The sequence below is a fragment of the Pantherophis guttatus genome, chromosome 10 (genome assembly GCF_059756535.1).
Source record: "Pantherophis guttatus breed Tessera chromosome 10, ASM5975653v1, whole genome shotgun sequence".
In the NCBI taxonomy this organism is placed as follows: Eukaryota; Metazoa; Chordata; class Lepidosauria; order Squamata; family Colubridae; genus Pantherophis; species Pantherophis guttatus.
The window spans coordinates 14,725,672-14,742,564 of NC_142072.1; the positions used below are offsets into that span (position 1 = coordinate 14,725,672).

General features: G+C 46.0%; 1 protein-coding gene across 1 annotated transcript in view; it reads left to right on the forward strand.

Moving 5' to 3' along the window:
• The first annotated feature begins 3,942 nt into the window (after positions 1 to 3,942).
• Positions 3,943 to 16,893, forward strand: part of E2F2 (E2F transcription factor 2) — a 50,475-nt gene continuing 37,524 nt past the window's right edge. The window contains exon 1 of the mRNA XM_060691498.2: positions 3,943 to 5,256. Within this exon, the coding sequence (XP_060547481.1) occupies positions 4,972 to 5,256 (285 nt within the window). The 5' untranslated portion in view covers positions 3,943 to 4,971. The remainder of the gene's footprint in view (positions 5,257 to 16,893) is intronic.

A 16,893-nucleotide genomic window follows, 5' to 3' on the forward strand; every position in this document is an offset into this window, starting at 1 on the left:
CTAGACAGTGTGGTTTTCAAATCATCATTTATGGTGTAACTATTGTGCAAGCCCAAACGTGGATTACTCAAGAGAAAGTATAACTGTTAAAATCTAGCTGGGTCAGAGTTTAGTAGCAGAAGGAAAAAACCTTGATGGATCTATGCTGGTCCTAAGCAGACTCTCTTCCGATGTTTAATATGGCCATATGGGCGAGCCCATCTCAAGATTGATTTGAATGCTGTGAATATTCTTGGCAGCTATTCCACGCAACTGAACCATTTTTTAAAATTATGGTGGTTTCATCCCGATTTTAACAGCCCAGAGTCACATATATGAGGTGGGTGGGTGTAAATTGAAATAAATTTCAATCTCACACGTCAGTCCTCTTCCCATTGCAAAGAGGCTCCTCTTTTCAAGCGCAGTGATAAAAGTGGATTTGGGGGGCATGTTTGTTGAGACAAAACTATCCAGATACTACACTTAATAGTGAAAGTAGTGGCGTTGATTCTCATCCAAGAAGCTTCTTCAGTTCAGCTTTTTCTGACAACTGAAGAAGCTCCTCGGATGAGAACCGAAATGTTTTCAAAAAGAAAAACCAAGGAAATCCAGTTGCCTTTGAAAAAAGCATCTTTGGGAGAACCATGACCTGGATCAGGGGTCAGCAACCTGCGGCTCTGGAGCCGTATGTGGCTCTTTCATCCCTCTGCTGCGGCTCCCTGTTGCTGGTCGGCTCCACAATTGATAGGGCTTTCGGTTAGGACAGGGAGAGGAAAAAGGATGCTGCGCTAGGAGACTCTATGGTGGGGGAACCGACTTTCACTTGGCAGAGGAAAAAGGACACGCTAGGAGGAGACTCTATGGTGGGGGGGAACCGACTTTCACTTGGCAGAGGAAAAAGGACACGCTAGGAGGAGACTCTATGGTGGGGGGGAACCGACTTCTAGTCAGCAGAGGAAAAAGGACACCGTGCAAGGAGACTCTATGGTGGGGGGAACTGGACTTCCGGTCAGCTCCAGAATTGAACGGGGGCTTCCGGTTAGGACCTTTGTGGCTCTTTGAGTGTTTAAGGTTGCCGACCCCTGACTTGGACGATTGATAATCTCCATACACATTTGGTATTAGTACAATGTACTTTTTAACATTGGTGCATCCTTTTTGCCTTAACTGTCCCTACGAGTTGAAAATGATACGTTATCCATCCACCAGTTCTAAGTTAACCCTGTTCTCTAAATTGGTTAATAAAGTAACCAGGATGCATGCATTGTGTGAACACAGCCAAATGTACAGATTAAGGAACTGTACCCTCGGTCTCTATTGAATACGTGCTACCAACAGGATACAGCAAATAATAGCAGCCTATAAGGGAGGGCAGCAATTTATCAGCATGATTTTGCCTTAGGCTGAAACCTACTGTACCCCGAAATGGAAAACCGAAGAGCAAATAAGTACATTCACACGAGGCCGAGTTATTTCTAACCTACATTAAGTTAGTCCCAAAGGTGCTTTTTCAGGAGGCAACTGGACTTTGTTTTTTCTTTTGAAGACGTTTTGCTTCTCATCCAAGAAGCTTCTTCAGTTCTGACTGGATCGTGAGGGATGGAAGGATTTATACTCCTTGCAGACAGCTGGTTATTTGCATCCTTTTAGAGGGTCCTTGAAGGCTGTTACCTTCCTACCAAAGGTGGTCCCTATTTTTCTGCTTGCATTTTTTACATGCTTTCAAACTGCTAGGTTGGCAGTGTTCCGTGTGCCTTTGGCGTGTAGTCATGCTGACCACATGATCACGGAGACGTCTTCGGGCAGTGCTGGCTCTTCAGCTTTGAAACAGAGATGAGTACTGCCCCTAAGAGTCAAGAACGACTAGCACATATGTGCGAGGGGAACCTTTACCTTTAGAGGGTCCTTGAAGCACTTGGAGGTTTATCTGTGTCCTGAGGGTCACCTGAGTAGTGCTTCTGGTTCCTGTCGTTTGCAATTTTTCCTCTGGAAATCCATTCCTACTCCCACCCCATTCCAAGGGTGTTCATCCCAAATTGCATAGCTAAAAGTCTGTGTAAAGTTTCTCAGTCATCCAGCTCATGGTTTTCCCAAAGGTGCTTCTTTTCAGGAGGCAACTGGACCATGCAAGAGCTGAAGAAGCTTCTTGGGTGAGAAGCGAAACGTCTTCAAAAGAAAAAAACCAGAAAGTCCAGTTACCTCCTGGAAAAAAAAAAAGCACCTTTGGAACAACCATGATCCTTGGATGACCGAGAATCTCTACAGACTTTTAGCTATGCAGTTTGGGATGGACACCCTTCGAATGGGGTGGGAGTATGAACGGATTTTCAGAGGGACTGCAGACTACAGGAACCATTAGCGCTACTTAGGTGACCCTGAGGATACAGAGAAATCTCCAAATGCTTCAAAGACCCTCTTTAAAAAGGATGCCAATGACCAGCTGTCTGCAAGGGAGTTATCCATCCTTCCATTCCTCACCATCCAGTCAGAGCTGAAGAAGCTTCTTGGATGAGAAGCGAAACGTCTTCAAAACCAGAAAGTCCAGGTGCCTCTTGAAAAAAAAGCACCTTTGGGACAACCATGACCTGGATGACTGAGAATCTCTACAGACTTTTAGCTATACAATTTGGGATGAACACCCTTGGAATGGTGTGGGAGTAAGAGTGGATTTCCAGAGGAAAAAAATGCAGATGACAGAAACCAGGAGCACCACTCAGGTGACCTTGAGGACACAGATAAACCTCCAAGTGCTTCAAGGACCCTCTAAAACAGTGTTTCTCAACCTTGGTAGCTTGAAGATGGGTGGACTTCAACTCCCAGAATCCCCCAGCCAGTGCTGCTGCCTGGGGGATTCTGGGAGTTGAAGTCCACCCATCTTCAAGCTACCAAGGTTGAGAAACATTGCTCTAAAAGGAGGCAAACGACCAGCTGTCTGCAAGGAGTATACATCCTTCCATCCCCCACCATCCAGTCAGAGCTGAAGAAGCTTCTTGGATGAGAAGTGAAACGTCTTCAAAAGAAAAAATAAGAAAGTCCAGTTGCCGCCTGAAAAAGGCACTTTTGGGACAACTTGGATGCCCGAGAATCTCAACAGTCTTTTAACATCAAGTCAGATGGGCCTGGTGGCTCAGCAGACTGATAGCACTGTGATTAACATCCAGCTGTCTGCAATTACTGTAAGTTCGAATCTCACCAGGCTCAAGGTTGACTCAGCCTTCCATCCTTTCTAAGGTAGGTAAATTGAGGACCCAGTTTGTGGGGGCAATAAGCTGACTTGGTATAAAATATACAAAAGGATGAAGGCTATTGCTTAACGCATTGTAAGCCGCCCTGAGTCTCCGGAGAAGGGCGGCATATAAATCAAATTAAAAAAAAAAAAAAGATTTCTGCCTTTTTAGCGAGAGCCGCGTGAACGCATGGAAGGGATCGCCCCACGCCGCCTCTCCTCCTTTGTTCCAAGACCACAAGGCTGACCACAGGCTCGGCTAGCCCCGTCTCACAAGAAGCGGCGAAGCCAGCAGGACCTGGAGCCCCGGAGCCGCCCGCTGCCAACCCCAACGCCATCTCCGGTCCCGGGTCACCGCCCGGAGGACCTGCCCAAGCCAGCCGTTCCTCGGCTTCTCCCCCGAGGTTGTTGCTTTAAGCCCCAGAGCCGACAGGCGTGCGAAGAGGGTCAGTATTACCCTGGCTCCGCCCACGCCCCCCTGACGGGCGGGGGGCAAAGAAGGCGGAGGCTCATTGGCGCCTCGTGCAGCGCCGGGGCCACGCCGCGCTTCCCCTTTAAGAGCCGAACCTCCGGTCTTCCTCCTCGCGGTACAAAATGTATCAAATCCGGTGGGCGGGGACGCGCTGGTGTTGCGCCGGCCAATGGGAGCGCGGCCTTTTCCGCGGGAGATCCGAATTTCGCGGCACGTAGTTTGGCGCTTAAAAAAAAAAAAAAAAAAGCGAGTGAAGGAGGAACGGAAAGAGAAAGGGCTGGGCAGCCATCGGGTCCTTTCTTGTCCCAATCCAGATCCATCCTTGGCCCCCGCAGCTTTGGCAACGGCCGGGAAACTTGCAGCAGCCCAGCCGGGAATCCTATGGAGCATTGCGAGTCGGAAGAAGCCCATGAAAGGCGCTAGGAGGGTCGCCTTCGGGTTCGGGGCCCGGGCTGGTGCTCGATCCGTACCCGGTTGGTGGTGCTTCCAAAAGCCTCGCAGCCTTGCCAGCTTATATAGACAGTAGGAGCGGAGATCGGAGGGGCAGGGGAAACCTTCCCGTTCGCCCAACCCCGGGTCCCCGGGCATTTTGCAAAAAAAAAAAAAAAAAAAAAGCAGCCCACCCCGGAGTTTTTTTTTTTTATTATTATTATTATTATTTCAATCCTGCGTTTTCTCTGCCTCTCCCCTCCCCCCCCCACCCGCTACAAAAGCTTTTTTTCTTTTCTTTTTTTGCAAGAAGAGTCGCGGGTGGCGGGCATTGGTCGGGCATGAGCCTGGCCGAGCTTGCAACTTCGCAGCCCAACTCCCGGGAAAGTCCCCTCTGGAAAAAGCCGGCGAGAATCTCGGGGTGCTTTGTGTTGGGGGGAGCCCGCGCCCAACGTGCCTGGTTGGAGAAGAAGCCGGGGACGGGGGAAAGCAGAGGAAAGAAGGAGTGAACACCCCCCCCCCTACGACACCCACCTACCCACCCTCACCCCGATGGCTGCCTCGTCCAAGAAAAAAAATGAATGAAGAAACCCGGACCGTGTGAACGAATCTTCCCACGCTGCGCTTGCAAAACCTCGCTTTGGACTTTTTTTTTTTTCCCCCTTCCCCCCACTTTCCTCTCCCCTCTTTCCAAAGCACCTTAGGGACCGATCCTGGGTAGGTTTACCCCCACCCCACCCCCACCGATGGCAGTTTTAAATGGCTAGGAGGACTTTCCCCATTGTACCTTCCCAGGTCGGTCCCGACACGCGTGGCCGGAGTTGCGAGGGCTTCCCGGTGGCGCCCGGCCTCTCGGAGGAAGGCCATGCTGAGAATCCCCAAAGCTGGGCCTTCCGCCCCCGGCCGAGGGGCGCCTTCCCTCGTCCCCCCCCAGTCACAAAAGAAAAGCATGGCTGTCGGCGGCTCTGCCGAGCTGGTGGTGGCCGATCTCGCAGGCCCGCCGGTGCGGGCTCTCCCCGCAGCCTATTTCGCTCAGGTGTACCCCCAAACGGCGGTGGTCGCGCCGTTGCCTCGAGGCGGTTGCCTTTATGCCACCCCCCATGGACCTGAGATCAAAGCCATGCGAGCCGCCTCCACGGGAAAACTGCCGGTAATTTCTCTTTTTTTTTTTCCCCTCCCTCCCTCTGGTTGATAACTCATTGATTCTTGTGTCCTTTTTGTGGGGGGGGGATTTAAGTTTGGGGGAGTCCTTGGGAAACTCTTTGTTATGCCCACCTGCATCCAGATCCAGAAACAAGGGCCTGGGGTTCACCCAAGGTACTATAAGCCGGGATGTAGTTTATTTGATTTGGGGGTGGTCGTCTGGGGTCACCCCATCTGGGTATGCTCCCAAACCACCAGTTAAGTCCTTGCTATGAAAGCTTGTTTTTTTAAAAAAACCCACCTTCTCTTTTGGGGGGAACGCAGCATGGCTTAAGATGTTGGGTGAAGACCACTCTTGTGTCCTTCTGCAAGTTCGGTGCCTTATCAAAATAGTTTCACAGTCTGGACCACCAAATCTGAGGTTTGGGGGAGTAGTTTATTTGATTTGGGGGTAATCGTCTGGGATCACCCCATCCAATCTGGGTATGCTCCCAAACCACCAGTTAAGTCCTTGCGTGGCATAATGCTTCAAGTCAACCCAATCCACCATAAGGTTGACCTCCAATCTACTGAGCTGGCTTGTTTCATGGCACAAAGCTTTGCTGGAACCCAGCTATGAAAGTTTGTTTTAAAAAAAAACCCAAACCCCTCTCTTTTGGGGGGAACTCAGCATGGCTTAAGATGTTGGGTGAAGACAGCTCTTGTGTCCTTCTGCGAGTTCGGTGGCTTATTAAAATAGTTTCACAGTCTGGACCACCAAATCTGAGTTTTGGGGGAGTAGTTTATTTGATTTGGGGGTAATCGTCTGGGATCACCCCATCCAATCTGGGTATGCTCCCAAACCACCAGTTAAGTCCTTGCTTGGCATAATGCTTCAAGTCAACCCAATCCACCATAAGGTTGACCTCCAATCTACTGAGCTGGCTTGTTTCATGGCACAAAGCTTTGCTGGAACCCAGCTATGAAAGCTTGTTTTAAAAAAAAAACCAAACCCCTCTCTTTTGGGGGGAACTCAGCATGGCTTAAGATGTTGGGTGAAGACAGCTCTTGTGTCCTTCTGCGAGTTTGGTGGCTTATTAAAATAGTTTCACAGTCTGGACCACCAAATCTGAGTTTTGTGGGGGGGCACATTCACTTGTCCTTTGTGGGTTTATGCTGGTGGGGGGAGAGAAGAGGGAGATGGGGGAAGTGTCCTCCCCAAATACTCAAAAAGATGTGATTCTCAAGGCTGTCAACTTCCCCTGGGCTTTGCTTCTCCTTTTTGTTGTACAAATTAGAGGAATTTGTAATTCTGCCTTAACTATATATATGTAGGCTTCCTTCCTTGGTCTTTCTCATATATATAATGGAAAGACCAGGGAAGGAAGCTTATATCTAAATACAAAGGAGAAGAAGAATATTAAGCCCACAGTGCCATCCACTACAGCTTGGAGGAGAACATATGAAGAAATGGATCCAAACTTTACCTGTGGACTCATTGATATTTCTAACTGTCTGAGCTTCTCTCTCTCCTTCCAGCCTCCAGAGTTTTTTTGTTTTTTTTACCTTGGAATGTGCATGAGTTGAAAGTTACACCTAGGCCTCTAGCAGATGTTGGTGATGCTTCTTGAAATGGCATTATGGGATGGCGAGGGTGTTCCAGAATGCAGGAATTTTGAGCTTGGTTTAAGGAAAGGAAGATGAAAGACAAAGAACAGGGGCTCAGATTCTCTGGTTTGCCAAGCATCTAAACTAGGTTTCTCCCCAGTTTATTCAAAATTGTTTGTTGTTAGTTGCGAAGTCGTGTCCGATCCATCATGATCCCATGGACAACGTTCTTTGAAGCCTTCCTGTCCTCTACCATCCTCTGGAGTCCCTTTAAGCTCACACCTACTGCTTCAGTGACTCCGTCCAGCCACCTCCTTCTCTGTCATCCCCTTCTTTTGCCCTCAGTCTTTCCCAGCATTAGGCTCTTCTCCAGTGAGTCCTTCCTTCTCATTAGGTGGCCAAAGTATTTGAGTTTCATCTTCAGGATCTGACCTTCTAAAGAGCAGTCAGGGTTGATCTCCTCTAGGACTGACCGGTTTGATCGCCTTGCAGTCCAAGGGACTTGCAGAAGTCTTCTCCAGCACCAGAGTTCAAAGGCCTCAATTCTTTGGCAATCAGTCTTCCTTACAGGTCCAACTTTCACAGCCATACATTGCAACTGGGAAAACCGTAGCCTTGACTATGCACAATTCAAAATTGAGGAGGTTGCTAATACCCTAAAATAACTGGGCAAATAGCAAGGACTGCCTGCTTCCAAACTGAGCAGCCTGGATTTGCAAAGTGATAAAGGACAGGTCGCCCTGACATTCTTACTGTATTTTGGAATGAGGCTACACTGGGACATGAGAAGAACATCAGCATGGAATGCAGTCCACCTAGTGCTGCTAAAGCTGTTAGTGTTAAGCTGACCAGAACAGATGCTGGAGGAGGCCAAGATCTTGGTGAACTACCTTCTGCTTTTCTGGATTGGCTAGTCAGAGGTTCTAAGAAAGCTTACATGTAACTTATAATGACAGTTGCTTTCTAATGAATTTCCAACTTATTTTCAAGGACGTAATACTCCTGACTGTGGAGGTTAGGATCATAAGATCTCTGGATGTATAATCCTAGAAAATGGATGGCGAGACCTATTTAAAGTAGGGATAAAGGGATCACACATGATCCTTTGTATTTCAGCTTCCATCGTATTTGACTATTGTCTATGTTGGCTGGGGGTTGTAGAGGTTTTGAGTCCAATCAGAGCTGGCAGGATAGCCAATTTCTCACAGTTCCTTTGAGAGTAAATACTCCTTACCTTAGAAGAATGTAATGCGTGGGTTTCTACCTAAATGGTTGATCTGAAGGATACCAAGGGACTTGACGGGAGTAAACCAGTACAAAGCAGTGACTCCTAGAGCAGAAGGACAGGTAGCCTCCTTGGAAGCAAGCATTTTAATCCACGCAGTGGCTAAAATGCTGAGTTTGTTGATCGAAAGATCAGCAGTTCGAATCCCTAGTGCCGCGTAATGGGGTGAGCTCCCGTTCCTTGTCCCAGCTTCTGCCAACCTAGCAGTTCGAAAGCACGTAAAAAATGCAAGTAGAAAAATAGGGACCACCTTTGGTGGGAAGGTAACAGCATTCTGTGCGGCTTTGGCGTTTAGTCATGCTGGCCACATGACCACGGTGACGTTTTCGGACAGTGCTGGCTCTTCGGCTTTGAAACAGATGAGCAACGCCCCCTAGAGTGGGGAACGACTAGCACATATGTGCGAGAGGAACCTTTTACCTTTATCTTAGACTTACATATTGTCTCAAGCAACTATGCTGTGCCCTTGATTTTGACTTCAGATGTACAAATATAGCCTACTGTGATTTATTCACCTTATTTTTCAACATTTGAAGGCCACCTAGACTCATGATTCTTGTGATTCGTGCTACTTGGCTTGGCATAGTGTGTGAAACCTTGTGAGTTCATTTTGCTATGCAAAAACCGTGGTTTGCAAACCATTGTGACTGAGTTTACAGAACTCAGTTATATAGTGGTGCCTTGATACTCAATGGCTCAGAAACTCACCAAATTTGGTACTCAATGCATTTTGATGTGAAAAGTTTGTCCCAGTACTTCTTGCTGTTTTGGTATTTGACGCACAAGCTAGAAGTCGCTGTTGGCTGCCTTGTGACTCAACTACATTATTCCATATGGGAAAAGTTTGGTACTCAATCGTTTTTGGTACTCAGGATGCCTCCTGGAACGAATTAACGATGAGTACCAAGGTATTACTGTACATTCAAGACTGAACCGTGCTAAGCTAAATGCAATTAAGTCCCATATTTTTAAGATGATGTGTGAACCAGGCAGAGCTATGGTGTTGGCTGCCTGAACAGATGCCAGGTCTTTCTGAATGGGGATTTAATGGAGCATTTCCATTATTAGGTATCAGTGTGGCATCATTAGCCTAGCACAGGTTATTCATACTTCTTCCTCCGGTTTTAAAACCACCCTTCTCTTCTTCCAATCGAACCTCCTTCAGTATATACTATGCATGTTGTTGTTGTTAGTTGCGAAGTCGTGTCCGACCCATCACGACCCCATTGGACAACGTTCCTCCAGGTCCTCCTGTCCTCTATCATCCTCTGGAGTCCATTTAAGCTCATGCCGACTGCTTCAGCGACTCCATCCAGCCACCTCGTTCTCTGTCACCCCCTTCTTTTGTCCTCAGTCTTTCCCAGCATTAAGCTCTTCTCCAGTGAGTCCTTCCTTCTCAAAACTGTGCATGTAGGTTGAACAAATAAGAGAAGAGCATACAACCTTGTTAGCATCCTTGGGACCAGTCTTCTCCATGTTTTGTCTGGATTATAACTTCCTGTCCTGTGTAGAGGTTTTGCACAAGGACAAGGACATGTTCTGGCATTCTTATTTCCTAAGGAAATTGCACGGCTTAACGTGGTCGCCAAGTCAAAAGCTTTCTATGGTCCGTGAAGCACCCATTTCACTTCTTTTGGGTACCTTTTGGCATCCCAGTTTGCATCAGCAATGTATCTTCTTCCTGGGCCTTTTCCAAAACCAGTTTAAGCATCTAGTACAAGGGTGTCAAACTCAAGGCCCATGGGCCGGATCTGGCTCGTGGGGGGCTAAGATCTGGCCTGCAGGGCCGGCCTGGAAACAGCAAAGGACTGGCCTGCAGTGCCTCTGCCAGCTAAAAGGGAGTGCCCCCCCCCTCCCACAAACTCTGTTTTCGCTGGCAGAGGGCTGTCTAAACAAAAGGAGAAATGTTTCCCCTTTTGCATTTGAGCATGCAAGAAGGGACAGGAAAGGGAAAGAGGAAAGACAAAGAAGAAGAAGGAAAATTGGGAAGAGAGCAAGGAAGAAAAAATGAGGGGAAGGAAGAAGAAAGGAGAAGGAAGAGGGAAGGAAAAAGAAAGAAGGAAGGAAGGAGATTATAATGAGAGTGAGGGAGGGTCTCAGGGAAGTCCTGCCTTGGCCACCACATGTGCCCCCGACACGAGTGATGTCGAGCTGGTCATGCCCACCATGGCCACGCCCACCCCTGCCCCTCCAAGGTCAAACACAACTCTGAGGTCGAGCCAAGGTGGTGCAGTGGTTAGAGTGCAGTACTGCAGGCTACTTCTGCTGACTCTCGGCTGCCAGCAGTTCGGCAATTCAAATCTCACCAGCTCAAGATTGACTCAGCCTTCCATCCTTCCGAGGTGGGTAAAACGAGGACCCAGATTGTTGGGGGCGATAGGCTGATTCTGTAAACCGCTTAGAGAGGGCTGTAAAAGGACTATGAAGCGGTATGCTATTGCTATTGCTATTGCTATGGATGGAGGGATGGAAGGAAGATTTTAGAAAGTGTGCATGTAAACCTAGGAAAGAGGGGAAATAGGAAGTAGTATCTAAGCCCTGGATTCAGCCAGCCCTTCCTCAAAAGTCTCATTTGTACCATTCTTCTTTGCTACTTTGCCACAAGTAGAAAAATAGGGACCCATATATATACATCCAATGTCATATATATGTCCAATGTTTTTTTAATTTTGTATTATTAATAAAAAAAAACGTTAAAAAAGAGAAATAGGGACCCCCTTTGGTGGGAAGGTAACAGAGTTGTGTGCGCCTTTGGCGTTTAGTCAAGCCGACCACATGACCACGGAGACGTCTTCAGACAGCGCTGGCTCTTCGGCTTTGAAAAGGAGGTGAGCACTGCCCCCTAGAGTCGGGAACGACTAGCACATATATGCGAGGGGAACCTTTACCTTTATTGTTGTAATATTGTTTCTTGTCTCCTAACATTCTAAAATTCTTTGTTAAATTTCTTCCTAAGAACTTTGCTTACATAGCTTAGCTTTCTCTTTTTTTTTTTCTTGTTTCCATCTTCACTGCCTGTATAGATAATTGTTGTCGGGCTGTTTCTTGTCTTCTAACAGCTTTCTGAAATTATCAAAGAATTTCAGTTCTTCCTAAGAACTTTGCTTTGTTGTCCCTCGACTTGAAAATGTCCACCATCTGTTCTGACATCCAGTTGGTTTTCTTCACTTTCCTGGTCTTTGGAAGTCTCTTTTCACATTTGTCCTTAATGACTTCTTTAATTTTGTTCCACGGGTCCTTTGATTCCTTATCAATGAAGTTTGGGATTTCAAAGTGATCCCTGGCATTCTTAAAAATGGCTCAAGATCTTATGGTGGAAACTGCTGTTTTGTTCTACCACTTGGACCCTTGGAACTTGCACAAGAGTGGTTTGTGATCTGATCCATCTGTTCCTCCCACAGCTATAACCGAGCTCTTCTATTTCCTGAGACCAATAATGTAGTTTATTTCTGTGCGCTCTGTTTATGTCCATGTAAATAAGTGTCATTTTGATGGCTCGAAGTCTAGCAACAAATATATTATTGGAGGAACCAAAACCGACAAGTTGTTCTCCTGTTTCATTTCTGTTTCCCAGAATATAATGCCAACTAGGCTTTCCTCTTTACAATTCCAGCTTTGGCATTCCAGTCTCCCAACCACAAGACAACACATCCTGCTGGCACGTTCTGTTGATTTCTGGTTGAACTTGGCCATAAAACTTCCTCTTGAACTTGACATAACTTTCTCTTCTGCATCACGTTTAGAACATTATCTTGGGAGAAATGTCCAAGATAATGAAAGGATTGTCTGTGACGTTTAATTGCTATTTGATTATAAGGACTGCATGACATCCAAGTAGCATGTTTGCTGTGCCCTTCCTGACTATGAAACAATGTGGTTCCTTCTTGGTTTTCCATGTCTCGGGTATGATCTTCTGATTGCGTCCGACATCAGTCCATTTCAATTCACTGATGCCTAAGATGTTAAATGAGCAACCAGTTCATTTTGTATTTCGCTGGGTTGGGTTATTCCATGTGGGTGACTTATACCGTTTAATGAAAAGAAGGACTAGGGGTGACATGATAGCAGCCTTCCAATATCTCAGGGGTTGCCACAAAGAAGAGGGAGTCAAGCTATTCTCCAAAGCACTTGAAGGCAGCACAAGAAGCAATGGGTGGAAACTAATCAAGGAGAGAAGCAACTTAGAACTAAGGAGAAATTTCCTGACAGAACAATTAATCAGTGGAACAACTTGCCTCCACAAATTGTAAATGCTCCAACACTGGAAGTTTTTAAGATGATGTTGGATAACCATTTGTCTGAAGTGGTGTAGGGTTTCCTGCCTAAGCAGGGGGTTGAACTAGAAGAACTTCAAAGTCCCTTCCAACTCTGTTATTCTGTTCTGTTCTACACTCCCATGTTCCCACTGTACAGGTAGTCCTCGACTTGCAACAGTTTATTTAACGACTATTAGAAGTTACAGCAGCACTGAACAAAAGTGACTTAACAACCATTTTTCACACTTAATGACCATTGCAGCATTCCCCAGGGTCACATGATCAAAATTCAGACACTTGGGAACTGACCCACATTTATGACCACTGCGGTGTCCAGGGATCATGTGATTCCCCTTTTGCAACCTTTTATCTTGTTTGTCCATGTGGTTTTCTTGGTTAAATGCAGGAATAGTTCATTCTCCAAGGTAGGGTGAAACGATGCTTTTTGCCATAGTCACCAAAGTAATCATCTGCTCCAGCTTGTTTCTAGGTATATTGCTGTGGCTCAATCTACAGGTAGTCCTTGACTTACAAGAATTCATTGAGTCATCATTCAAAGTTACCATGGCGCTGAAAAATGTGACTTACAACCGTTTTTCATGCTTCCGACCCATGGTCTAGTACAGTGATGGCTAACCTTTTTGCCATCACATGCCAGGAAGGGGGGCGGGCCCCGCCCCACGCATGCGTGTGCAACCTCTGCCCCCCACTCCTGGCACGCGATGGCCCAGTAGGCCCATTTTTCTTTCTTACCTGGCTCCAGATTCTCTGCATCTGGGGAGAGCGAAAACAGCCTTCCACACCCCCTCTCGAGGAGGCTGGGGAACAGCAAAAAAGTCACTTCCTGTCCAACTGGAAGTTGGGAAATGGCCATTTTGGGCCTCCGGATGGCCTCTGAGGGGGTGGGGAAGGCTGTTTTCGCCCTCCCCAGATGCATAGAGAGAATCTGGAGCCAGGTGAGAAAGAAAAAACAGGCCTTCCCCACCCCCCACCCCAGGCCCTCCGGAGGCAGGAAACAGCCTGTTTCCCTACTTCTGGTGGGCCCAGAAGGCCCGAAAATCAGCTGGCCGGTGCGCGCATGCATGCCAGAGCTGAGCTAGCATGCCAGGCGACATGGCTCCACAGGCCACCTGTGGCACGCATGCCATAGGTTCCCCATCACGGGTCTAGTAGTAGGTGAGGATGATGATGATGATGTTAGCACTGATAGACCTAGCACTGGTGGGGTCTATGACAATTTGCCGCAGTCAACTCGCCGTGGGACAACTCGCCACAGGACAACTAGAGTTACACGAATAGCAAAGAAATGGTAGAATAGAATCATTACAGAAAGATTACAAAAGGAAAGACGGAATGAAATGTGAATGGCAAAAACTAAAATAACTTTATTTTAACTGAATAGAATTAATTATTTATTTAGATCACGGTGGATTTGATTTAAATCAAGTCGATTTAAATCATATTTTTTAAAGAGCAACTGCAGCGGCTCCTCTGACTTGCTGTTGACTCACCGACAGTCTCATTCACTTTATTGGGATGGCTGGTGATGCGGCAGTAACCCAACAAGGTTGAGGGACGTGATTGGCTGCAGGTGAGTGGATGTCCACTAACAGGCACTGCCGTGATGGATCTGAAATGACAGGTGCTCTTTAAAAATAAGGAGTCATTCTTGCTGGTATTTAGAATCTTTACTATTATTATTTGCAAACAAAACGAAGGTTTCCTATTTAGCTTGGATTCGTTGAATGAGTTTACCAAAAATGTGAATATTGCAGAATACACAGCTTCATGCTCGATAATTAAGCTCCATTTCTTGCTGAATAAACTAAATTATTAATATATTTTACATAGAAAACTATCTTCAGATAGATTTTTACTCCAAAAGCATTTTATTAAAATAAATTTGATAAAAGTAAAAAAAAAAAAAAATCCGATTTAAATAAAAAAAAAAAATTCTCAGCCCTGTCCTCTTTTTTTCCTCAGTCCCCTGGATTATTAGAATTAGAATAACAAGTTGGAAGGGACCTTGGAGATCTTCTAGTCTAACCCCCTGCCTAGGCAGGAAACCCTACACCACTTCAGACAAAATGTTATCCAACATCTTCTTAAAAACTTCCCGTGTTGGAGCATCTACAACTTCTGGAGGCAAGTTGTTCCACTGATTAATTGTTCTAACTGTCAGGAAATTTCTTCTTAGTTCTAAGTTGCTTCTCTCCTTGATTAGTTTCCACCCATTGCTTCTTGTCCTACCCTCAGGTGCTTTGGAGAATATCTTGACTCCCTCTTCTTTGTGGCAGCCCCTGAGATATCGGAACACTGCTCTCATGTCTCCCCATGTCCTTCTTTTCATTAAACTAGACATTATGACTGTCTACACTAGTATCCTAGTTGGAGTATTGGGGCATGTTTCCATTACAGCTCAGGGTTGAGATCCTATAATCCTTCAGATGTTCCTGAATTGCAGTTCCTAGCTTCTGTCACAGTGGACCCTCCTGGCTGGGGAATGCCGAAAAAAATACTGGTAATTCAGTGACAGTATTAGAGGTTCTTCATCCCTGATCCAGATGTTGGTTAGGGATGTTGGGAAAAGCAACTCAATACATCTGGAAGGCCCCAGATTGGGAAAAGTCAATACAGGTGATGAGTTTAGGGTCTTCCTTTATAAAGGCAGTCCTTAATTTACAACAGTTCATTTAGTGACTGTTCAGAGTTACAACGGCTGTGAAAAAAAATGACTTGTGACCGTTTTTCACACTTACGACCATTGCAGCATCCCCATGCTCACATGATAAAAAATTTGGATACTTAGCAACTGACTCATATTTATGACAGTTGCAGTGTCCCGGGATCATGTGATGGCGACCTTCTGACAAGCAAAGTCAATGGGGAAGCCAGATTCACTTAACAACCGGGTTGCTAATTTAACAACTGCAGTGAATCACTTAACCGCCATGGCAACAAAGGTAAAATGTGGCAAAACTCACTTAATAAACGTCTCCCTTAGCAACAGAAGTTCTGGACTCCATTGGGGTCGTAAGTTGAGGACTACCTATATAGGAATGTCTCTGATGGAGGGTCTCTAAATGAGTTCTGCAACTGTCACAGGCGGCCTCTGTGGAACATCTGCTGAGTGCTTTGGCCAGTGGGTTTAATTGGCAGGGAAGCCTGGATCACTCTTCCCATCTCATGGACATTTGATGCCTCCCAACAGGTGTCAACTTTCGGTTAGATGCCCTCCTGTCAGGGTAGACATAACTCACTTTTCCTCTAGTTTCTCTTTCTGGTTTTTGAAATTCCTGGTTGACCGAACAGCTCTGTGTGGGTCTAATGTGGATTTCATGCCATTTTCGCCCAACTGGTCAGGTTTTCTTTCTTTCTTTCTTTCTTTCTTTCTTTCTTTCTTTCTTTCTTTCTTTCTTTCTTTCTTTCTTTCTTTCTTTCTTTCTTTCCTTCCTTCCTTCCTTCCTTCCTTCCTTCCTTCCTTCCTTCCCTCCCTCTCTGTCTGTCTTTCTTTCTTTCTTTCTTTCTTTCTTTCTTTCTTTCTTTCTTTCTTTCTTTCTTTCTTTCTTTCTTTCTTTCTTATGGGTTAGTGCCTTAAATTGCCCTTTGAGAAATTTCCCAGTTCAACAAGGTAATAATGAAAGTGAAGATTATCTTCTTTAGCTTCATACCCTCAGACTTTGGAGCTATAATCTGAAAAGTCTTAGCAGGTCAACAAACAACTTGAATCCTACCCCTGGGTTTGCCCAATCGCATGCAATTTTAAGGTGGTTTGTTTGTGGCTTGACCCATTATGTAAATCCAGCCAAACCATGTTGGCTTATGGATACAGTATGAAGCTGCTCGGTATGTCTGGACTACAGTTCCCACAGCTACGTTAATTCGGAGTTTTGGAAATTGTAGTTCCAATATATTAGAGGAAAATTAGAGAAAGCTGGCTTATGAATAGATTGGGAAAAGTTGACCTTCTCTTTTAGTGCTCAAGCTCTATCTGAATGGTGTATCTCAAGCAAGCCTCTCTCATGCGTTCCCCTTAACATACCTATAGATTTTGACTTCTAGATGTTTTCCCATGATCGCAACCAAAAGCACTACTTGGGCTGAGTCCATCGCTCTTTTTTTTTTAATTTGATTTATATGCCGCCCTTCTCCGGAGACTCAGGGAGGCTTACAGTGCGTTAAGCAATAGCCTTTATACTTTTGTATATTTTATACAAAGTCAGCTTATTGCCCCCACAAACTGGGTCCTCAATTTACCTACCTTAGAAAGGATGGAAGGCTGAGTCAACCTTGAGCCTGGTGAGATTCGAACTTACAGTAACTGCAGACAGCTGGGTGTTAATTACAATGCATTGGTCTGCTGAGCTATCCATGCTCTTGTTTGCATTTGGTGAACCCCCTTTTAAGAAGGGTAATCTCATTCCTTGCATGTTTCATAATGGTTGCATTGATCTAGTTCCATGATGGCAAACCTATGGCATGTGCCCTCTGATGGCACGTGAGCCGTCGCCCCAGT